The 24,684-nt window shown below is 47.0% G+C and overlaps 2 protein-coding genes across 7 annotated transcripts in view; one reads left to right on the forward strand and one right to left on the reverse strand.

Moving 5' to 3' along the window:
- The window catches only part of TMEM204 (transmembrane protein 204), a 49,859-nt gene extending 46,083 nt beyond the window's left edge, over positions 1–3,776 (reverse strand). Inside the window, exon 1 of the mRNA XM_006130026.2 lies at positions 2,612–3,776. Within this exon, the coding sequence (XP_006130088.1) occupies positions 2,612–2,891 (280 nt within the window). The 5' untranslated portion in view covers positions 2,892–3,776. The remainder of the gene's footprint in view (positions 1–2,611) is intronic.
- The window catches only part of IFT140 (intraflagellar transport 140), a 213,456-nt gene that overhangs the window by 166,168 nt on the left and 22,604 nt on the right, over positions 1–24,684 (forward strand). The gene's annotated exons all lie outside the window — the stretch shown is intronic.

Below are 24,684 nucleotides of genomic sequence, written 5' to 3' on the forward strand. Positions count from 1 at the left end.
GGGATGGATTGTGCCCTCAGCAGGTTTGTGGAAGGTGGGGGCAGAGATACATATGCTGGATGATAAGGGATAGGATCCAAAGTGACCTAGACAAATTGGAGCATTGGGCCAAAAGAAACCTGACAAAGGTCAACAAGGACAAGTGCAGAGTCCTTCACTTAGAACAGAAGAATCCGACGCACTGCTACAGGCTGGGGACCGACTGGCTAAGCAGCAGTTCTGCAGAAAGGACCTGGGCTGTACAGTGGATAGGAAGCTGGATATGAAGCAACAAGGGCACATTGTTGACAAGAAAGGTAACAGCATATTGGGCTACATTAGTAGGAACGTTGCCAGCAGATTGGGGGAAGTGATTATTCCCCTCTATTTGGCACTGGTGAGGCCACATCTGGAGTATTTGCTTCTAGTTTTGGGGCCCCCACTACAGAAAGGATGTGGACACATTGAAGAGAGTCTAGGGGAGAGCAATGAAAATTCTTAAGAGGGTGGGGTGCATGACTTATGAGGAGAGGCTGAGGAAATTGGCGTTGTTTACTCTACAGAAGAGTGAGGGGGGATTTCACAGTGGCCTTCAGCTACCTGAAGAGAGGTTCCAAAGAAGATGGAGAGAGGCTGTTCACAGTGTTGACGGATAGCAGAACAAGGAGCAATGGTCTCAGGTTGCAGTGGGGGAGGTCTAGGTTGGATATTAGGACAAACTATTTCACTGGGAGGGTGGTGAAGCACTGGGATGGGTTCCCTAGGGAAGTGGTGGAATCTCCCTCCCCAGAGGTTTTTAAGTCCCAGCTTGAGAAAGCCCTGGCTGGGATGATTTAGTTGGGGTTGGTCCTGCTTTGAGCAGGGGGTCAGACTGTATGACCTCATAAGGCCACTTCCTACCCTAATCTTCTGTTATTCTATTCTGTTATTTTTATAACTAGTTCTATGACATCATTAAGGATCAGAATATTTTTTTTAAATCATGTCTTCAAGTTTTTAACAGCTCAGGAGGTTTCCATTTGTGGGATATGTCTATACAGGCTCACACTTGGCACGTGCAAAAAAGTATGAATTTTTTTTTACTAAAAATAGCGTATGTGCGCAGCAAACCATTGTTATGGAAGACAAATGAAAGTCCTTCTTTGTTTTCTTATTTTAATTCTCAAAAAGCATAGATAAGGCCTAGTCAACAGTATACATTGTGGACTAAATGCCCCCAAAATTTAATTTTAAATAATAACTCTATATGCATTCTAAAACATTAAAAAACTCCTACTGAAAACACAGACCTCTCTGTGTTTCTTCTTTTAGTGATAACAGTACTTCATCCTTAACTACACTTTTCCAGGACCTTAAAACACTTCAACAAGCATGGATCAAACATGAATAGAACCTACAGACAGTCCTGTGAGAGAGGGGGTGTGATACCAGTGTTACAACTATTCACATTTCATTTCTGCGACCGGAATATCGAATTTAATTACTATTTAATTTGTCTTGAGAAATGAAGAGGTCCAGAGCACCTTTGTTTGTCACATTGATGCCAGCCCCACTACTCACAGGTAAGTGAACTGCTGACAACAGGAGTTGGCAGCGAAGCTCTGTCCGCAGCTTAGTTGTAGCAATTAGAGCAGAGTGAAATGTTGCCGACTGAGCCTGGTTCTACTCTCATGTTTTACGGGAAAGCAGGATCCAACTCTTAATGTTGTAAATATTATTAATGTGCTGCACTTTTGATTATTCAGATAATGCTGTTACTGTTTTACTGTTCTGCAAACTGGCTTGTAAATTCTGTCATTGCCAAAACTTTTAAATAGTTCCCACCACAGTTTATTCCAGAATATTCTGTTCATCTCATAGGGAGTCTGTGAATTTGCAAAACAACACAAATGTGGTATTTTATTTAATGATTTGAATGTTCCCCATGCAGAGTATTAACTGTCTATTCTTCCACCAAGAACAATAGATATTTCCTTTGCCACAACTCTTCTGCATTTTATATTTTTAAACCCACCCAGGATCTTACCTTTTTTCCTTCTTCTCAGCAAAAAACAAGTGAGGATGGAAACTGGTAATATTTATTGTCTGTGTCTGGAGACTTTGGCTATTTCTTTTTCAATTTTTGTTGTTAAAAGCTTTAAAAAACAGAAATAAAAACAAGCCCCACCACCGCTCCCTGGTCACGGTTTTCCTGGGTTTAGAAGGAAGGCTTGAGCCTGCAGCAAAACCTCAGTTGAGTAGGCACTGGGAGAAGCACTAAAGAAGCAACTAGAGATGTATCTCAAAGTCTAGACTGACGGTGTTCCTATTATATCTATCCCACATTTTGCAAGCCTTTGTTCCCCAGTCTCCTATGAGCTACATAATGAGAGATATTGTACTTATTTTAGAGCCCATCACATTCTACTGACTCATTTATAACAGACCTCATTCTTGTTTATTTGGCACCTGATCTTGAGAGAGGAGCTGAGATCCCCACAACTCCCATTGACATCAGCAGGTGCTCAACACCTCTCCATTAGACTGTAAGCTCCTCAGGGCAGGGTCTGTGTCTGTACAGTGCCATGCACACTGGTAGTACTATAGAAATCAGAATCCAAAGTAAGCACAGAAGACAAAACCTGGGACTTACGTTTGACAGTGCTACGAGATTCCTGGAACCCGGCTGACTCTGAACCCCAGCCCAGGGATTCACACTCTCGCTCCTCCCCTTGCCCATGTCTGGTGCTTGTGCCTGCACCTCCTCTGCCCTTCTCTGCCAGCCAGCACATCTTCCATAGCCCCACAGTGCGCTTACGCCCATCCTCCAGGGTCTGGTACACCCAGTTGGGAGTAAATGCAGCTGCGTTGTTAAGAATAAGTGAGACCAGGGCTACCAACACAGCTGTGGCTACCAGTTTCTGGATAGTCATATCTGACTGTCGATCGCTGCCAGTCTCTATTTGCAGAAGATCCAAGGTCCTGATGAGCTGCAGCACATTGAAGTAGGACTTGAAGTAGGAGGCAGCTGCAGTATGGTGTTATGGGGGGCTAGAGAACATCACCGTTCATTCTCAAAGGTGACTCCTAAGGTCTGTCTGGCCGAGCAGGTAAGAACAGCATCAGGTAGGTAGAAGAATTCCATAAAATACAAAGACAAGGAGAGCTTGCTGGTCTCTGTCTTTCCAAGCTGTGCCTTATCCACCTTCCTGCGCCTGGATGAGCAAAGCCAGTCCTGTGGTGACCTGAAGAACAAGGAGGTCCATTGTTTGTGGGACAAGGCAAAGCCAGAGAGTATCCAGAGTCTTGAAAGTGAGAAAAGCTGGGTTGTTCCTGGGAAAACGGAGACTGAAATGCTTGCAAACACAGTGCCCCAATTCTTCAGAATGCAGCCGTAAGGGGAGAAAGAGACTCACAGGAGAGTCACGCAACAACAGCTCTGCAAGTTTTTTCAGCCGCAAAACTCAGAACATCCCACAAACAGAGGGAAACTTCATTCTAAAAGCCAAGCCGAATTTGAAATGAATGCCTTCATCTCCAAAGTGCTCTGGAAGTTTGAAGTACCCTGAGGAATCTGCTCCTCTCCGGTTTCTCTCACACTGTCAGAGCAGCGAGTGAAAGAGGCTTGAGAGTAGAAACTCTGCTCTGAGGAAGTGGTTTTTTCCCCTCCTCCTCTTTCTCTCAACAGAGAGGAAATGGTTGTTTTTGTGGCTGTTTTTGGTGAGCCTCAGGGCGTAGCCGACTGTAACAAACAGCCACTGCCACAGCAGTCAAACGTTTAACAGGATGTATTTCCTGAAAGGAAAAGACTATGGAGACTTCTGAAATCCTACTCGTCTCCCCCCACCACTTTTCACCTCCTTCCAGTGGCCCCCTTCTTCCTCCTCCTCCTTTTCTAGACAGAATAGTAACCAACCAACCAACCAGTCAGTCAGAGCAGCAGGATGCTGTGGGACAAAAGGGGTTTTGATCAGTTTGTGCATCTGAAGGGATTACAAGAAACAAATCAGTGATCACACCACACATCCCAAACAAACAACAAACCCATGAATTTAACCACAATATCCACTCTGCAGAGGCAAACACAGGGGAGCATTTGAGGACTTTCTTGGGTGTCCTATATTGAAAGCAAACTGCACGAGAATTTTACATGTAAAATAAAAGCAGCGTAGCTGTTGCCATGTCAGTTCCAGGATGTTAGAGACATGCAAACTGTGACGGTTACATAGCATAGAAATACTATGGCTCAGATGTTGCCCTTTTCCTATATGGAATTCTAAGGGAGATGCGTACCAGATGAGTGGAGGGACTCTAAGGCAGAGTTCTCAACCTGGGGTTTCAAACAAGTATGAGACTACATTGCCCTGTTGGGGAAAGAAGGGCACTAATGGACAGCTCTGAGGTGGTTCTCCAATGGTGGGGTTGCATTATTGAACAGTTTGAGAACCACTGCTCTGATGCATTCTGCCAGTGCTGGGCCCACACCTCAGTCCTGACTTGCTTTGCCTCCTTGTGGCTCTGCAACTCTGCTGGGAAATCTGGTGGCCCACCTTCAGTCCAACTGATGTAGTTAAAACCAATACAAACCCTACAAAAAGCAGTAGTCCTGTACCATCTTAGACTAACACATATATAATATAGAGAGAGAGAGAATATATCATGAGCTTGCATGGGCAAAACTCGCTTCCTCAGATCTGTGTGAAGATTCTTAGTTTAGTTTAAGAGCAGATATTTTTGGGGTGTAACTTAAATGTATCTGGGAATAGGGTTAAAGCTAAACCAAAATACGTGTACACACAGGAGTTTGCACCAACTTGACTAAAAACCAAAATAAATTAAAGCCAATGCAACATTACCAAGGAGGCAAGAATTTATGTGACATCTCCTTCAGTTACTGCACTGCAGCTCAGAGTGCTGTTGGCATGAGAAGTTATAACTATCTGCCGAACATTCCCTCACAGCCAATCCTTCTACATTATCTTAAGCTTCCCTTCCTAAGAAAGGATGCGCTTGTGTGTCCCTTAAATGCACAACAGTTGAAGACTTATAAATGTCTAAGAAAGAAGGAAATAAGGCTTATTGGCTTAAGCTCCAGGTACTTAAAATGCTTTATTGATTGAGCAGAATGAGCTAAAGGTATTTGCAGTGTTCATATGGCTGACTTTGGTTGTGGAATCAGAAAGCATGCTCTATCTGACATCAAAGGTATGTTTACACTGCAGTAAAAATCTTGTGGCACTAATCCAAGAACCTGCAATGGAACTGGGCATGTGGGTTCATGCTGTGGGGCCAAAATTTGCAATGTCAGTGTTTGGGCTCAGAGACGCCCGCTACGCAAGGTCTCCTCATAGGTCCGACTTTTGACCTGGCCAAAACATCTGCACTGCAGTCTGTAGTCCCATAGCCTGAGCCTCCTTCCATCCCTCTAAGCCTGAGTTAGCTGACCCACACACTTACACAGAATCATAGAACCGGAAGAGGCCTCTAGAGGTCACCGAGTTCAGTCTCCTGCACTCACGGTAGGACCAAGCACTGTCTAGATCATTCCTGACAGGTGTCTGTCCAACCTGCTCTTAAATATCTTGGCTGTGTCTAGACTGGCCACTTTTTCCGGAAATGCAGCCGCTTTTCCGGAAAAAGTTGCCAGCTGTCCACACTGGCCGCTTGAATTTCTGCAAAAGCACTGACGATCTCATGTAAGATTTTGCGGAAATACTGTGCTGCTCCCGTTCAGGCAAAAGTCTTTTTCCGAAAAACTTTTGTGCAGAAGGGCCAGTGTAGACAGCAGAGATTTGTTTTCCGCAAAAAAGCCCCAATCGCAAAATGGCGATCGGGGCTTTTTTGCGGAAAAGCGCGTCTAGATTGGCCACGGACACTTTTCCACAAAAAGTGCTTTTCCGGAAAAGCGTCCTGCCAATCTAGACGCGCTTTTCCGCAAATGCTTTTAATGGAAAACTTTTCCGTTAAAAGCATTTCCGGAAAATCATGCCAGTGTAGACGTAGCCCTTCAGTGATGAAAATTCTATGACCCCCCCCTAGGCAATTTATTCCAATGTTTAACCACCCTGACAGGAAGTTTTTTGTGGTGTCCAACGTAAACCTCCCTTGCTGCAATTTAAGCCCATTGCTTCTTGTCCTATCCTCAGAGGCCAAGGAGAACAATTTTTCTCCCTCCTCCTTGTAACATTCTTTTAGATACTTGAAAACTGCTATCATGTCCCCTCTCAGTCTTTTCTTAAACGAAACAAGCCCAGTTCTTTCAGTGTTCCCTCATAGCTCATATTCTCTAGACCTTTAATCATTTTTGTTACTCTTCTATGGACCTTTTCCAATTTCTCCACAACTTTCTTGAAATGTGGTGCCCAGAACTAGACACAGTACTCCAATTGAGGTGTAATCTTCTGCCGAGGAGAGCAGAAGAATGACTTCTCGTGTCTTGCTCACAACACTCCTGTTAATGCATCCAAGAATCATGTTTGCTTTTTTGCAAGTGTCACTCTGTTGACTCATGTTTAACTTGTCATCCACTATGACCCCTAAATCCCTTTCAACACTGCTTCTTCCTCAACAATCACTTCCCATTCTGTATGTGTAAAATGGATTGCTCCTTCCTAAGTGGAGCACTTCGCATTTGTCCTTATTAAACTTCATCCAGTTTAACTTGGACCATTTCGCTAGTTTGTCCAGATCTTTTTGAATGTTGACCCTATCCTCCAAAGCGCTTGCAACCCTCTCCTCTTGGGATCATCTGCAAATTTAATAATCCTACTCTCTATTCCAGCATCTAAATCATTGATGAAGATATTGAACAGAATCGGTCCCAAAATAGATCACTGCGGAACCCCACTTGTTATACCCTTCCAGCAGGATTGTGAACCGTTTATACCTACTCTCTGGGAATGGTTGCCCAGCCAGTTATGCACTCACCTTATAGTAGACCCATCTAGGTTGCATTTCCCTAGTTTATTGATAAGACGGTCATGCAAGACCATGTCAAATGCTGTATTAAAGTCTAGGTATACCATGTCCACCGCTTCTCCCTTATCCACAAGGCTTGATATCCTATCAAAGAAAGCTATCCGATTGGTTTGACATGATTTGTTCTTTACAAATCCATGCTGGCTGTTCCCTATCACCTTATTAACTTCCAGCTGTTTGCAGATGGATTCCTTAATTACTTGCTCCATTATCTTCCCTGGCACAGAAGTTAAACTGACTGTCCTGTAGTTTCCTGAGTTGTTCTTATTTCCCTTTTTTTATAGACGGGCACTAGATTTGCCCTTTTCCAGTCTTCTGGAATCTCTCCTGACTTCCATGACTTTTCACAGATGACAGCTAAAGGCTGAGCGATCTCCTCTGTCAGCTGCTTGAGTATTTGAGGATGCCTTCCATTAGGCCCTGGTGACTTGCAGGCATCTAACTTTTCTAAGTCATTTTTAACTTGTTCTTTTATTTTATTTTTACTTCTAAACCTATCCCATTTCCACTAGCATCCATGATGTTAGGCATCCTGTCACCATCCATCTTCTTGACGAAAACTGAAACGAAGACAGTAAGCACCTCTGCCATTTCTAAGTTTTCTGTTACTGTTTCTCCCTCTTCACTGAGCATTGGGCCTACCCTGTTCTTGGTCTTCCTCTTGCTTCTAATCATAGAATCCTAGAGCTGGAAGAGACCTCAGGAGGTCATCGAGTCCAGCCCCCTGCCCAAAGCAGGACCAGTCCCAACTAAATCATCCCAGCCAGGGCTTTGTCAAGCCGAGACTTAAAAACCTCTAAGGAGGGAAATTCCGTTCCCTAATATACTTGTAGAACATCTTCTTGTTACCCTTTGTGCCCCTAGCTAGATTGAGCTCGTTGTGTGCCTTTGCCTTTCTAAGCTTGTCCTGCATACCTGTTTTGTTTGCTTATATTCATCCTTTGTCATTTGACCTAGCTTCCACTTTTTATACAACTCCTTTTGGATTTTGAGATCATAAGCCCATCCATAGGACAGTTTGGAGTGACTGCCCTGGGCCCCGCACTCTAGGGAGCCCTGTGGCGCCCATTGCAGCCTGGCGGCTACCAGGGACCCTTGCACCAGCATCAAGTGCTGGGCTCCCCCCCCCCCCCCGCACTTACCATCAGTGGCAGGAGCCAGGGGAAGCAAAGTGACCTGGCCCTATCCTGCTCCACTTCCCCAGTGACACAGCTGAGAGCCAGGGGAAGGGCAGGGGAAGGGACTTGGGCTGGGTTGCTCTGCTTCCTGTCGCTGCGGTAAGTGCAAGGGAGCCAACCCCTGCCGCCAGCGCCAGGGCACCCTGGTAATATCCCAAGCCACATTGCTTCCCCTGAGCTCGGGGGAAGGGGCGCAGTGGATATGGAGCAGGAGCAGGAAGAGGTGGGGCAGAGGTAGAGCTTGGGAATGGAGCTGGCCAGAGGCGGGGCAGCAAGAGGCAGGTCAGAGTGGAGTAGGTGTAGGAAGAGATGGAGCCTGGGGCGGAAAGAGGGGGTGTCCTGGGCCTTGTCCCACACCAAGTTACAGCTCTGCTGGTCCAGGCCAGCTGCGGCCATCCCATAGGTCTTTCACTGCAGTGTAGATATATCCAAGATGACCAACCAGGTTCTTATAGACTCCTATTTTCAGGAGTTTATAATTTCATTGTATTTCATGTGTCCTTTGTCTGCCAATTGTTAGTCATGTCTCATGTAAGTAATGCATTTAATTATAAAATCGCTGAATACAGTCAGCCCAACCATTTTAAGTCCCTCCACTTCTGCTCTTCTTCACACAGTTTCCGTTTTAGAACATCCTGTCATTCTTCTAAAGTAAAAGCCATTTAAAAACCTGCACATTGCTCCTGAAAGGTGCTCGACTTCGTTTTGCTGTGCAGAACAGGAGTGATAATACTGCCTGACCTCATACGGGTTATAGAATCACGGAGTATTAGAACTGGAATACACTCATTAATGAACGGGAGGCGTTCAGATACCGTGGGGATGGACGACAACCGTACACTATATACATGTTTGTTAGTCTCTAGGTGCCGCAGGACTACTCCTTGTTTTTAAAGTTACAGACTGATACAGCTACCCCTCTGGATGTATATATATTTTCTCATAGATTGGATAGTGCAGCAGCACTATAAGTGTCACCTCACTACTCAACTAATATAACAGAGTATGAAGAGCAATTCAGCACATTAATAACTTGCATTAATCATGGCATTTCAATTAGATAAGATTTCCTCACTTCCTGCCATAAATTGTTGTGCAGTGTTCCTGTCTGCAGTTAAATAGCTGGTGTGTTCCACCCAGAGAGACTTTATGTTCAGAGGTGAGTTAAATGATCCCTATTTATACTTGGCATGTCAGTTTGAGTTTATACAGCCATGTGGGACCCTTCTGAAGGAAGAGCAGTATGTAAATGTAAGTTAGTCTATTAAATGTATGTAAGCTCTCGAATGTCGCTGCCACAGGTGATGGGAGAGAGCTTTATTTATTCACCGCCCTGAGCAACATAAATCAACATATGCTGTAACAGAGACATAGCTTAAGTGACTAATGTGCTGAATTCCCCGCTCTGTTAATTTGGGACATTCAGCACCTGTCTTTTCCATGTATTTGGATACCATGTAAACCTGCTAAAAGATTTGGTTTTGGTCGTCAGAGCTTTGATTGTTCTATTCAAATAATCATAATATCCAAGTCTGTAAATGAGTAAAACTCCCCAAAGGAGCCCATTCATAGCCACAGGCAAGTGGGACCTGCAGAGGAGGGGTGCAGGAAGGAGGCACGAAGAGGCACCCTATTTAGCAGAGGCACAGGGGGTAGTGCGCCTCCTGAGTGCTACCACGAGTCACCTAAGTTCGGAGAAGCAAAATCACAGTTCTGCAAAGGCATTGAGTTCTGCTGGGCTTCTTCATTTGGAGACCAGAGCAGCTCAGAGTATGGAATACCTAGGACTGTAAATAGAGCAATAATAACTTGTGTTGATGACACAAAAAGAGTCTGTAATATTCCTCCATGAAAAATTCCACAGGATTTTCCCTTGTCTCTCTCGTGCTTGTCCAGGAATGCCCTCCCAAGCTGTTTTGACCCTTTTGGGCTCTTGTAGGTGTATAGAAGATGTGCTCCAGCTGCCAGACCCTTTCCTGTTCCTTCCAGCTTCCTTTTCAGAGTGGGAAGCAACGAGCCCCACAAATAATACAGATCATATAGAAACTGAAACTTGGATTAAAATAGGAAGCATCTTCGACAATGGCAGAATACTGCAGCAGCTCTTCAAACATGGACTCCCCAGGCAAGAGGGGTAAAGTGGAGGACTGCGTGTCCAGACTGAGTCTAGGAGCAAACTGTTTCTGTTGCCTGTTGCAGCACTTGTTACACCAGCAGCTCAGCACCTGAACGTTTTGTTGTCTATAAAAGATACGATGGTGGAGCATAAACGTTTAATTTGTGTGCATCTGGGATGGATGTATTCTTTAGGGATGTTAAAAATCGTGTACTAGAGTAACCGTGCAAGCGCTGAAAATCTCAGTGGCTACATGTGCTGTGGGCTCTGCAGCATAACGCTAAGCTAAGATTTATGCTGGAGAGCCCACAGTGAAGTCTCTCCGGGAGCGAAGCCTTCCCCCTGTCAGCCAGCCCTTGCCCGCCTGGTTTCCAGGGAGGAAGCTTCGCTGAAGCTGAAGCTGCCTCCCCGCAAGCCACCTGAGTGTAACTGAGACCATTAACTGACAATAGGGTTGCCAGATGGTTTAACAAAAAATACCGAATATCCTTCTCCCCCCCCCCCAAAAAAAACACTGGGAAAAAATTCTGTCGTGGGGGGAAAAAAAGGGATGGGGAGACCAAAGTTGTTAAGCCAAAAACAAAAAGCCCCCAGAACTGAATTGTCGAGCCAAAAAAAAAAATTTTTTTTTATTTTTTTTTTTAAAAAGGAAGCTGCCCCTTTAAGATGGCACCATTTTTAAAACCCTGCAGCTCTGACCCGGTAAGCACAGGTAAGCCAGGGGGAGCTGGCAGGGGAGACCCATTTGAGGAGGACGCAGGAGTGGCTTCTCAAGCCTCACTTTTGGGGGGCAAGAGCCGCATGCGGCTTGCGAGCCGTGGGTTGGCCATGGCTGGTGTAGAGGGAGGCATCTCGTGGCCAGCTCCCGGGTCTCTGCTGGTCATGTGGGCCAGAGCAGCATGCGCTCTGCTCCCACCCCAGCCTTGCAGCCCCCTAGCGTGGCGCCCAGCAAGTGCCCCCTCCTGGCCCCCTTCGCTATGACTCTGCCACGCTCCTCAATACCCCAGCCCCGCCAGATGCAGCAGGGGGAAATTGTCTCCACCGGGCTTCTGTCCAAGGGAAACAGGAAATACCGGACATTTCACATGTCCGGTATTTCCTGTGGTTTTTTTACCGGATGGAGCCTGCAAATACCAGACTGTCTGGGTGAATACTGGACACCTAGCAACCCTAACTGACAAGCATCAGCTTATTGGTGAAACGGTGAATCAGCTATAGTCTAACACCCTCATGTTCTTCAAGAGTTGCAAGGGCATGAGTGAGTTATGCACTTCAACCCAAGCATGGGCCCACACAATTGCTAGTCCAGCACGCACCATACAGTGTTGTCATATGCTTTTTCTTAGTGCCTATGGATCCAGTTGATCAAAGCACTTAAGCACATGCATAATTTTAAACATGGGAATAGTCCACCTTATGTGAGTATGACTGTTCACATGGACAGTGGGATTGCGGATCTTGTAGCCTTTCATCCTGCTGAATAGAGTTCATCCAGAAAAAGTCTTTTTTTTAAATATTTATAAGTGTCATTTAAAGATTTTTACCCTAAGTGAGAGATGTAAGAAGCGCAAAATATAAAGGTTGTGGTTAACTTCACCCCCAGCTGAAATGCATCCAACGTGCTGGGGCAATGTGGCGTCAGTATGGTATATTATTGCACAACAGGGGGAATACTAAGGTCCTGGTTTTTTAGAATTTTTTACATTTTGCATATCACTCTTAAGGATCAGCATTACATCTGCAGGAGTCCTAAAGCTAAGGTTGAAATGGTGACCGTCTCAGCAGTTCATAGCTAAGTATTGCAGCTGATTTGGATCACTATGATGGATCCTTGGTCAAGTGTCTGATTTTGCATGCCCTATCAGATGAGATACTTTTGAGTCAGAGTTAAGAATGGGTGTCTGCTTCCAGTTAGAGTTTCCTGCTGTTGTGAGTTAAAGCCACAGCACTTAGGTTACTCTAACATTGCTTTATTTTTGGTGTGGTTTTCAAATACTGTAATTCCAGACAAACACACGTCATGAAAAATAGCACTAAATGGTCTTAATTTTCCTTAGGAAACAGCACCTGCTTCATGCAATCCTTTTCCTCTTCATGAAAACACCCCAAAAGCAGCACGTAGGCAATGGATGGAGTTTAGGGAAAGGGTGAAGATTCAGTGTCTTACAGTTTTTGTGTAAGCAAGCCCAGATACTCTTTACGGTATGAAAAGCTTGATAGAGAATACTTCAACAGTAGAATTATACATCCATTGTATTCCCAGCTGGCTGACTTAGACAGTTCTGAACTCATGGGAACCTAAATAGATGGTGTCAGGCCTTCCTATGCTTTATGAAAATTGGCTTATGAACATGCATAACTCAAAGATTCTTTGGACAAAATGCCTCATGTAACATATCAGTTTTAAAGTCACAGCCTGCTGAATATGTGTGTCCTATTTTTGTGCATGCATCATTCTTGTATGAGAAGTCAGAAATATGAAGTGTGAATCTGGCTTTAATTCTGCATGTGCTAATGAGGGCCATTACTGATGCTTTAGAATCTTAATGACTCAGTAGTCAAACCAGTAACCTGTGAATAGTCTTGTTGTCCTGTGATCCCAAACTGTGGTTGGTCCTAGAAAGACCAGGCCACCTGATGCAGAAACCCCTGTTGGATCTGGAACTTTTCCCCTCTAGGTGAGAGAAGTTTGAACTGAGCACAAAATAATTCCTGCCTTGGACAAAAGGGATATAAGAGGTGGGAGGAGAGGAACAAATTATAGGGGGAGTTGCCAGATGCCAGGAGACACCCCCTTTACCACTTGAGATGCCTGCTGGAAACATCTAAGAGTGAACGGGGGAAGGATTGGGACCGAAGTAGGAGGCAGCATAGCTTGTGAAAGAGATGTTTAGATCAATTTGCATGTAACAAGTTTCTTGATATATTAGAATTAGCTGGTATTCTTTTGTTTCTTTTTAACTTAGTAACCAGATTTGTGTGTCTACCTGTGGGTCTGTCTCTGAGTTTTTGTTCAAGATCGCCTCTTAAATGGTAAGAGCTAGGACCACCACATTTGGTCTGCAGCTTCCTCTTATCCTAACTTTAAAGCAAGGTCAGGGTTTGTGCCAAGGAAATGGGAAGCGCCAGGAATAGGACTGTTTTCCATTTCATGGAAAGGGAGGGGCACGGAGCAGAGGGACACGATACTGAGAGTGACCACTGGGGGCAGCAAGCCCTCAGGGGAGAGTCATACTGCAGAGAGGCCACCAGGAGAAGCTGCACCACCAAGAGAGTGGCCAGCTGGGGCCAGGGCTTGCCATCTTGTTTGTCATTAGACCAGGTAAATAGCCCCGCTGCCCTAAATCCCTCCCCCCATCCCTGGGCCTCAGTATCAAAGGGAGGCCTATGTCAGCCAGAGGGGCTGTGGGGAAACAGAAGTCCCCCGGCATCCAGGGAGGCTGGAGGAAGACAGAAGGCCACTGGCAGCTGGGGAAGGGGCTGGCAGGAGACAGAAAGCCCCTGGTGGCCGGGAACATTGGGGGGTAAAAAAGGCCCTTGGTGGCCAGAGGAGCTGGGGGAGAGAAGGTCCCACCAGAGTGGGGAGAGAGAAAACTCTTCTAGATGGGACCCCACCCCTGAGCCCCTTCTCACTCCCCCAAACTTCTCTCTCACCCTCCCACTCTCCCAGCCTTCTGCCATGCCCCCCCCCATCCCCAGTGCCCTGCCCTGACTCCTGCACCCCCCACATTGCCAGCCCCCTGTCCTGAAGGACTCGGGCAATGCCAGGGAAGTCTTCTAGTACTTAATAAAAACACTGTTGTTTATTATCAGATAGTTTCTGAAAGGATCAAGAATGTGAGAGAAAAATTGGAACAATAATTGTGTAGTAAAACTTGTGCTCAGTAACATGGGGAGGGGAGATTAGTCATTGCAACACCCATACACTTCTGAGCCTGGGGGCCAGTCTGTAGCAGAGGCAGATCATCTCTGATTTACGAATGTGTTTTACGCTTCGGGATGCATCCCTTGAACTGAAAGCAGAGAGCACATTCTTACAGCTCTGATCACCCTCCCGCTCCATCTGGTCTTCATTAGTTTCCCAGCACTGGCTGATGAAGTACAGATGTGAGTTAGCTTTTCTGTGGAAAGCTAAGGCGACAGGAAATTCTCAAAATACAAGATGGGGGAAGGGTTGATTATTACAAGAATTTTATGTGTGACACCAAACGCAAGTCTGAATTGGAAAAGTCACTGCCTCGTGTAAACTATAATGACAGATTCATGTCTTCCATGCTGCAGTAACACAGGCCATCTTCACGGTGAGTCCAAGATACATTCCAAAACACTTGGGCTTATAGCGAAACAACTTAGAGCGGGGAATTTTTTTTCCATGGCTGACTTCCATTTGCACAAATTGTGTGTGGGGGAGGGAGGTTGCACAACTAAGAGCAGGGAATGGGAGGACTTATAACGCATCAGTTCCTACAAGCATCAGTGACTTTAGTGTGGAACAGATGTATACCGGGGCGACTTACAGCGGGGACGCCCTGTATTGTCAAGAGGTTAGCAGCACGTGTCTGTGCTTTGGACTGAATTCAAACACAGAATGTACTATGTCCATTCTCCCCAGAGATGTTCCCTTTTCTTACCCTCGTCCATCTTGCTATGGTACAGCCTTATATATTGATGGCTGGGCTGGGCACCTGTACCTGTGCTTCACTGCTCATTGAGGCAGAGAGATGAGATTGGGACAAGAGTGAGATTGCTGGGACGCAGGGACACAGAAGCTTCTGCTGGTTTGTTACAGATCACTGTGTTACTTCCAATGGTTAATTGATAGATGGGGCAGCCAGACCTGTTCGGGCTGGGAGCCTGCCAGTCCTCTGCCTGATCAGATACTTAGTACTTGCCAGGGAAGTCTGTAAGGAAGAACTTGGTGCTGTCTGAAGTGCTGTTGGTTACTCATTAGAGGGCACTGTTCTCTCTGTGGTGTAGGAGCCTTTTGCTGCCAGAACTTCCATCTTTCTGATGAGAAGTAAAGCTAAAGTCTTGACCTTGGACTTCCATGGCCTGTTTGCAAGTGTTGTGGAAGGGTTAATCCCAAGCTCCTGGCCATATCTCAGTGTGGGAATTAGAATATCCCTCCCTGAAATGTTAGATGGAGACAATATTTCTCCCTTACTGTCCTAAACTAGTGTTGTGTTTTTCGGTGTTGTCAAACAACTCCAGTGTTCCAGCCTAGGTGTAGCTGTGTTTTCAGGGGTGGATAAAGAAATCCTGTGCATAGCTTGTATATCAGTTTATTTCCTGTGGTGGAAAGAGGCATTATTAGATGTAAGGCATTGATACAGATTTTTATCAATTTTTATGCACAAGAGGTAATTTTTACAAAAAAAAAAAACCAAAAAAACCCCAAAGCACAAGTGCATCACCTGCATTGGGAATGGGCGTATCTTAGTTGATCTGTTAGGCAGAAGTTAAAACATTTGGTGATGTTAACTGTGAAATACAAGGGAAGTTAGTGAAACTTTTTTCTTATATGCCAAAACCACGATGCCCACAAATCTGTCAGGATGAGGACTTAGTTGCAGTTTTCATGGCCTATGGCGGTGTGTGATGCATACACTACGTGTTTAGCTCCTGATACTTTTGAGGCCACCAGGCACTTGATCGCCATGACGGTGCACTCCCCAACTTGGCAGGAATCAGCTGTGGGACCATCAGCGATGGGCAACCTAGACTAGAGAGTGGACCACATGAGTAGCCCTCCTTCATTTCTGAGGGCTGCAAGATTGTCGTAATCAAGATGGACTCCCAGGATAGGGTAGTTCTTTGAGTGTTTGTTCCTGTGCATTCCACTTCTGTGTGCACATGACTGGAAGATTTTTCCGCGAGCAGCTTGCAGTTGGGCTAGTCTGGGCACCCCCTGGAATGGCGCCTTCCTGGTGCCCAATATAGCACCCTGCCAACGCCTCTCCTCAGTTTCCTCCTACTGCTAGTGACTCTTACCTGGAACTTCCCTGTGCTCTTGCTCACAAGTGCAGCAGCTTCAGCCTGTTCCTCGGATAACTGGGTCCTGGGAATGGTGGAGGCAGGACACTCTATCCAGTTCATTCCCTCCTGCCTTCCTAGCCCTCTTGAGGGACCCTTCTGATTAGCTTCTCGTGCAGGAGGTACACATGCCCCTTGCATGGGCACAGTGGAGGAGGACCCCAGGGAGTGCAGGGCAAGGGGTTCTGCTCCCAATATTTCCTTATTCACGAGGCCAGGTGGGCTCAAGCCCATTCTGGACTTATGGAACCTAAACACCTTTATCAGCAGGCTCAAGTTTTGCCTGGTCTCCCTTGCCACCATCATTCCTCTCTGGATTTGGAAGCGTGGTGCGCCCCTTGATTTGAAGGGTGCACACTTTCACATTTCTAATAGCCCAGCTTGCAGTTGGCTCCTCAAGTGTCTGATCAAAGACCAGCAGTTTATCAGTTTACGGTACTGGTGTGTGGCCCTTCCATGGCTCCCTGAGTGTTCACAGAATGCATGGCAGTTGTGGCTGAATCATCAGGAAGCAAAGGGTGCACGTGTATCCATATCTGGAGGGCTGATAAAGGGCAGATCCAGGGAACAGGTTCTGGCACATGTGGTCTTGGCCAGTAACTTCTTCATGGACCTACGCCACCCTCTGAATGAACCCAAGTCCACCCTCATTCCAACCCGAAGAATAGAATTCATTGGGACTCTGTTGGACTCCACCATGGTGATGGCCTTCCTACCAGAGAGCTGCTTGCAGCTCATGTTATTCCTCATCCACCCCCCTACTGCCATGGGGTGAACCTGCAGTTCCCTACTGCCATGGGGTGAACCTGCGTGAGACTCTTGAGTCACATGGCAGCCTGCACCTATGTGGTGCAACATGCCTAGCGGTGACTATGGCTGGCGGAGGTCTACAGGCCCAGTAGACCCTCCACAGACAGACTGGTGCAGTTATTCAGGAGGCGCCATCGGGGTTTACTGCCGAGGTGTCCTTCCGGGTCTCTGTCTCCGCTGATGATGAGAACCAGAAGGCTGCTTGCGTGTGAGCTCGGTGATGGGCCGTGTCAACTTGTGCACTTAGTCTACACAGCAGACCCCAAGGGAGCCCCCAAAGACCACAAACCAGATAAGGATCGAAGGTGCCAGGCCAGGTTCATTGTTAAGTGAAGTACAGTAACAGTTGTCAGTAGACTCTACTGAGCCACTATGCACATGTACCTCGTACCAATGGAATGAGTCAATCAGTGGGAAATTTCTACTGCCCCCCGGTCATACAAAGACTGTCCCCCCAAGACACCACCTTATATACAGGTACAAACAAATCACACCTCACTGCTGATGTTGTCAGGTTACCACCCTCTGACACTACGTAGATACCACCCATCGCCTTGTATCTCATGGGTTTGATTAGATAATTTCTATTTATCATTTTAGATCCTTTCCTGAACCTGGGTCTGTATCTGTGAGCAGTGGGTACCAAGGTCTTTTTGAATGAGCTAGTGAGATCATGTGTTTTCCGCTTATGACCAGGACCAATGACTGTTCTGCAGTCAGTACCTAGCATCAATTGGTGTTTTGCATACTCAGTCCTGTTCATGCCAAGTTCTGTGGGCTGGGGCCTGCCTCTTGCTCACAGCTGAGCTTTGCTTTGTTAGCCATGGTTTGTCCATTGTTAGCTAGGCCTCAGGCCTCACATCAGGCCTGTGCTGCACGGGCTTATGTTTTAGGCCTCCATCTTACTACAGTGGGTAACCCTCCCAACCCCCTTCTTTGGTCCCTGTCCGTGACTGCAGCCTCGTGGTGAAAGCAGGAGTGCCCTTTCACCCACCACAGCCCACGCTCACCCTTGCCAGGATGGGGGTATCTAGGCACACTGTGGATTCAGGGCAGGTGGACTGATGCTGAACTCTCCCTTCACGTCATTATCAGGGAGCTGCAGGCAGTGCACCTGGTCTGCCAGGTGTTCCTTACCCAGCTGCAGGGCCAGTGTGTCTCAGTACTAGCAGACAATACCCCTGTGTTGGGAAGCCCTGCTCCTGAGAGATTTTGTATCGCCCATCGCATTCACTGGACAGTCCGTACCCATCCTTGGTGGAATGCCTCTGCCATTCATTCAGCACCCAGGAATGGGCAGACATCAGCCGGTCCATCACCCACAAGTGGGGTCCACATCCTCGCCAGGCAGACCTGCTTGTGACCAGGAGCAACAGCAAGTGCCACCTATTCTGCTCCTTTCAAAACCACAGCCCGGGGGCCCTAGCAGATGCTTTTCACTTACCCTGGTCAGGCTGACTGCTGTGCACCTTCCCCACTTCCCCTCATTCACAGGGTTCTGCTCAGTTTGCCAGGGCAAGGTGACCCTTATACTGGTGGCACCACATAGACCGGTAGCACCTTAGAAACTAACCAGTATATCTCTGTAGTATCCTGAGCTTTCATGGGTACAATCCACTTCTTCACCCACTAACAGATTTACTCACCATTCATGAGTGACGAAGTGGGTTGTGCCCACGAAAGCTCAGGATACTATGTATGTATGTTTCTGGTGAGTCTTGAAGGTGCTCCAGGACCACTCGTTTAAGTTCTCTTCAGACTGACAGCATGTTTCTTGTTCCACTAGACAAACTAAGGCAGCAATTGTCAGCTGCTATCTGCATTCTACCACCCTCATACAATGAATCCCAGGAACTGAAATAGTTCTCCTTTAATGAAGTACTCCTGCACAGTCTTTATTTCCTATGTTGATCATTCATTTTTTATATCCTTTGTTCTTTTTTTATCCAACCAAGTTGGATAAAATCGTTTAAAGTATTTTCTTCGTCTGTTGCTAGTTCTGGGTATAGACAATCATTCAGATAAAATAACCAAAGCATTTCCCAGCATTGGATTGAGGGCCAGACCTGTGTAAATTAGCATAGCTGTGACCAAGGGAGATACACTGAGTTACACTAGCTGGGGATCAGGCCTGGTAACTTTTCACTCTCCTCCCCCCAAATTATGTCTTTTTATGCCCCTTTTGGTGGCAGGGACTGGAAACGTCAATATAGTGGAAGACACGGTTGTTTTGCGTCATGTCCAGTCCTGGCAATGCAAATGCAATAAATCTGTATAAGCATCTAAACAAACATTTTATCACTTTAACTGAACCAAACCTCTCAATAATCAGAAATTTGCTTGTGACTTATTAATTTTGATTTTTTCTGTTTAGTTTTCTCAAAAGGTATCTCAGATATTTAATAGGACGTCAGCATGGAAATTTTGTACCTTTTGTGCATTACTTGTAACAGTCTTCCTATTGGCAAGATTAGGGGGAAAACGTTTTTCTGTGGGTTCTCTTTCAGTGTTTTCCACTGTGTGTGTGAGGGTAGATTGTATCTAGTCTGGTTTTTGCTGTTTCCTGTTTAGTCAGTTTCCCCATTTGTGTGTGTGTCTCCCTCAGCAACAGGAAAGAGAAAAACATTGTTATAAAAATAGAAGAATGTGATTGTGAAACCACAAAACGTGCAAAGAAGACGGAGATTCAAGGGCAGGACTTGCTGATGCATTTAATTCGTCTGTTTGAAATTGACTTTTACTTTAAGTTGTTACTTTTGTTAATTAGTTATGGAGTTTATGGCCAGAGAGAGCCCCCCCGATCATCTAGTCTGAACTTCCATCCTGTCTCACACATTAAACTCTAGAACCAAATGAGACTAAAGTATAACAGTCTGCAGGAGACTGGACTGTTTGGTGCCAGTACCTGAGGTAGGGATGTTACATTTAGATTAACTGGCTAATCGAATAGTTGATGCAGTTTGCATCGATTATTTGAGTAGCTGATAAGCCTCTGCCTCTGACTTCAAAGGCAAAAGTGCTGGGGGAAGCATGGGGCCAGCGGGGAACTCAAGCAGTTCCCTGCTGGTCCCGTGCTCCCCCGCAGTCTTTCAAAGTGGGAACGCTACATGGGGACTCAGAATCCCCAGCTAACCCAGGGCTTCACATGGCGCTGCTGCTTTAAAACGCTGCATATAACCTGGGACCAGCTGGGAGTCCAGTCCCCAGCTGGCCCCAGGCTGCACACGGCGTTTCAAAGCAGCAGACCCCAGGCTGCACGCGGCACTACCACTTTGAAATGCCATAAGCAGCCTGGGCCAGCTGCCTGGGCTGCACATGGAGTTTCAAAGCGGCAGCTCTGCGTGGAGCCTGGGTGCTGCCGCTTAGAAGCACTTCCTTTTCTGCCCCTCTCTCCTTGCTGCCTCTTTCTGATAGAGGCTGCAAGAGGGAGGGGAAGCGACTAGTTGACTAGTATGTCGACTATCCGATAAGACTTTGTTTATCAGATAGTTGATTCATCGACTAGTTGCTCACATCCTTAGCCTGAGGGCCTCCAGATAATCCCGCAAATGGCCTGTACACCAGGCTGCAGAGGAAAGCTAAAAAACTGCAAGTCACCACCAGTCTGACCTATGGGAAAATTACTTCTTGACCCCACAGATGATGGTCAGTTTGACTCTGAGCATGTGCGCAAGAAGCAGCCAGCTAAGCGTGAGAGAGAATACGTATTCCACCTCAGAGAGCGGACCACTCATCTCCAACAGTGGTCATTGCTGACCTTCAGAGGAAGAAGATGATTTGAAAAAAACAGAATACACTAGGGGGGATGGGAATCTTTTTCTGACCTCTGTACATGACCAGCTGAAGTCCTGAATGTTGAGCTTTAGGAGCATAAAACTGAAATATAAAGAAAGGACTTGTCCCCGCCATCACAACCAACCCTGACCTTCAGCTGGACTCAGAAGTTTGTCCAGCTCTCTCTTAAAGCTAGTAAATTGTTTGCCTCCCCGACTCTTCTTGGGAAGCTGTTCTAGAATCTCACCCTTCTGATGGTTAAACCCCTTCTTCTAATTTCCATCCTGAATGTGTTCATGGCCCGTTTGTATCCACTTGTTCTTGGGCCAGCATTATCCTTGAGCTTCAATAGCTCTGGCCTCTCCAGGGTGCCCCTCCACAGATATATTTAGAGTTTTGCTGTAGGACCTAGGTGTATTGCTTGGGACCAGGCCCTACTGTACTAGGTGCTGCACAGACTGACAACAGTCAGTTTTGCCTCTGGGATTTCTGTTAGTTTGGGGTTTTGTTTTAAATAGCCTTATGTGTAATCTGAGCTCCACAATGAAATATTTGTGTCCTGCTGTCTATCCCTAAATTTCAGTGCTGAATGTGAGAATAGCATCTGGCGAGAACTGTCATTCCCATAGGTCTGAGATTTCAGAGTGCTGACAGCGCATTTCAGATCAGTGTGTTAGCGATGGGGAATTCTCTCCGTGAGCACTATGGGATCAAAAGATTCTAGCGCTAACTGTCAGGGCATCTTTGGGATCTCTGGCTGAGTGTCAGTTAAGACCCAATAGTCAGCCAGGTATTTCCTATGCACCCCTGGCTATTGCATTTAGCTGATCGATATGACTGTTGGCTTGAACTGGGCATTCCCAGTGCAAAGGGTTCAGCACTAGAGCTACATTCAGTTCCTCAGACTCCCACCATCAGCCCACCCCGAGTCCCAATTGGCTGTTGTTTTCATGCACAGTGACCAGGTCCTGCTCGGTCTCCAGCCCCACGTGCAGGGTCTCAGGCCTGGGGTCCTGGCTGCCAGCCCCAGCTCTTTGGGGCAGTGAGGCGCGTGGACAGAGGTAAGCAGGGATGCAGCTCAGCACCCCCACTCCAGAAATCATTTCCAGTGCCACTTTGGATTCCCGCTCAGTTTTTCCATCCACGGGCAGAATACATTTTGTTCTGTGCACCAATGTGTGTGTAGATGTGCCCCACCAATAGAAACACCTGCTGCCAACTGTGGGTTCTGTGGGCACTCCACTAATCAGCTGGGTGGCACCTGATTCTCTCCTGGGCGGCTGCTCAAGCACTCAGCTTCCAGGAAGCTCTGTGTCACAACCCGTTTTGTTTCTCTGAAGTCCCCAAAGAGCAAATGTGCACAAGCTCCTCTTGTCGCACATCTGTTTGCCTCTGCATGGTAAGTGCAAAGTTGTAACAGCTGCTTCTTCTTTGGGCAGTGTCCCCGTGGGTGCTCCACTGTGGGTGTCGGGCTCGTCCTGGCACTGCAGATGGGAGATCTTTTAGCCGTTGTCTTCCACATACGCGGTGGCCATCTTGCAGCTTTTTGTGTCGTTTCTTGCCGTGTTGTCCGGCTCCCGCCAGTGCCTAACCCTAACCGTCTTCGGGCGCAGACGGAGAAACAGCTCCCTCTCATGTTAATCCTGTCAGGAATTGAGAGAGGAGAAAATTGTATATAGTTAGTTGTTATAGTAGTTTAGTACTTTATGGTTCATAGTTCAGTTAGCACGTTTAAAAAAAAATTTCTTCAACATGCCGGGATCACCAAGCTTTAAAAAATGCCTGACATGTCGAAAATCAGTGCCCGCGTCGGACGGGCACTCGTCATGTATCAGATGCCTCGGGGAGGGACACATTCCCCAAAAGTGCCCACATTGCTCAAAGCTGACAGCCAGGGCACGGTGCGACCGGGAAATGTAGCGCAAGATGCTTCTATTCGATAAAGCTCTTCAGCTGCAGGCGGAATCTTCAACCCAACCGCCGTCTCTCCCGACAATGGCTCATCGACCTTCTCTGGAGGCGACGCATACTGAGAAAAGCCGGTCACTGTCTCCCTCCCTACCAGCGCTTAGAGTGAACATGGGAGATGAGCTGGGCACCTCCAGAACGATGGTAACCCGCAGACCTCATAAGGAAAAAACGGTGCGCAGTACATCCGCACCAAGCCCAGCCAAAGTCCAAAAGTCAGCACCAAAGTCCAGCACCCAAGACCAAAGACCAAAGTCAGCACCGACGCCAGCACCCACCGCGGCACTGGCACCATCAGTACCTGCTCCCTCATCAGCCTCCAGCCTACTGGCACCGAGTATGCCAACCATGCCGGCACCAGGGGCCATATTGGAGCAGTCCGCACCACATACCTCAGCACCAATCCCATCAGCACCGAGCCAATTTGCACTGACGTGCACGGAACTAGCACTATCGGCACGGACGCACACGGCACTGGGGCCATCGGTGCCGACGCACGCAGCACTGGGACCATCTGCATCGGCGCATCATTCTCCGACGCCCCCATACTCGTGTTGAATAACAGCCCCTAGCGCTACACCACCCACGCCTTCCATGCGCCATTCTCCCCCTTCCACTGGCAGAAGAAGGGCACCAAGTCCAGAAGAGGGGATCTTTTCTCCCGAACCCCTTTCTCCATCTCCACCTCATCACACATCCAGGGGATTTCCACCCAGTATCTCCTCGACCGAGATACCATTACCATTATCGCTCACCTTCTCCAACCTGCTCATGAGGCAGATCTAGATCCCCTAGATCTCCCTCATACTCCAGGAGCTCTAGATACAGGGATGACCATACACATAGATACCACCAACCTTACTACAATGACCATTGGCATAGACATCATAGTTACCAAGAGCAATACTCCTATTCAACGCGCACCTCACCTTCACTTGCTCCTTCAGTCACGGTCCGCGACAGGAGCAGATCTCCCACCTTAGCTATAACCAGACCACCTACCCCAACAGGTGATCAGGCAATCACAGTCCAGCAATCTACTGAGGAGATAGCGCATACTTCAGACACAGAGGGATCGCACCACAGAACCCCTACAGACATAGCGTCTTCTTTATCTGATGATGCCATCTTCACTGGAGAGGCTTCACCTTCAGATGATCTGAAGGATTTCCAAGAGCTATTCAAGCACATTACCAACAGCCAAAACGTACAGTTGGCAGAGGTTCAGCAGAAACAACATCATCTGCTGAGAAATTTACATCCCTCCCATTCATCCAAGGTCATTCTCCCACTGGATGAGACGATACTCGAGATAGCCAATGATAAATGGCAAACTCCTGCCACAATGCCTCCGACCAATAAAAGGGCCAACAAAAAGTATTTTGTGCCAGCCAAGGGGATGGAATTTTTATATAACCATCCTCAGCCTAACTCCCTGGTCGTCGACACAGCACAACAGAGGGCCTAAGCACCCCAATATAAAACCACCACCAGAGATAAGGACAGTAATGGCCTAGATCTCTTAGGCAGAAAGGTGTATTCCTCTGCCACGCTAACACGCCGAATGGCCAACTATGCGGCCTTATTAGCAAATCATAATTTTGACAACTATGTGAAATTAGCTCCTCTACTCGAACACCTCCTAGAGACTAAGCATCAAGTGCTCAAAGCAATCATCCAGGAGGGATACACTGCCTCCCGTTCAGCACTTCACATTGCACTGGACACAGCAGATGCAGCAACACGGACGACAGCTACATCCGTTGTAAAGCGCAGGGCCTCATGGCTTCATATGGCGGCAGTGCCAAAGGAACTCCAATCAAAAGTCGAGGACTTGCCCTTTGACAGGCAAGCCCTCTTTGCAGACAA

The sequence above is a fragment of the Pelodiscus sinensis genome, chromosome 16 (assembly GCF_049634645.1).
Source record: "Pelodiscus sinensis isolate JC-2024 chromosome 16, ASM4963464v1, whole genome shotgun sequence".
NCBI lineage: Eukaryota > Metazoa > Chordata > Testudines > Trionychidae > Pelodiscus > Pelodiscus sinensis.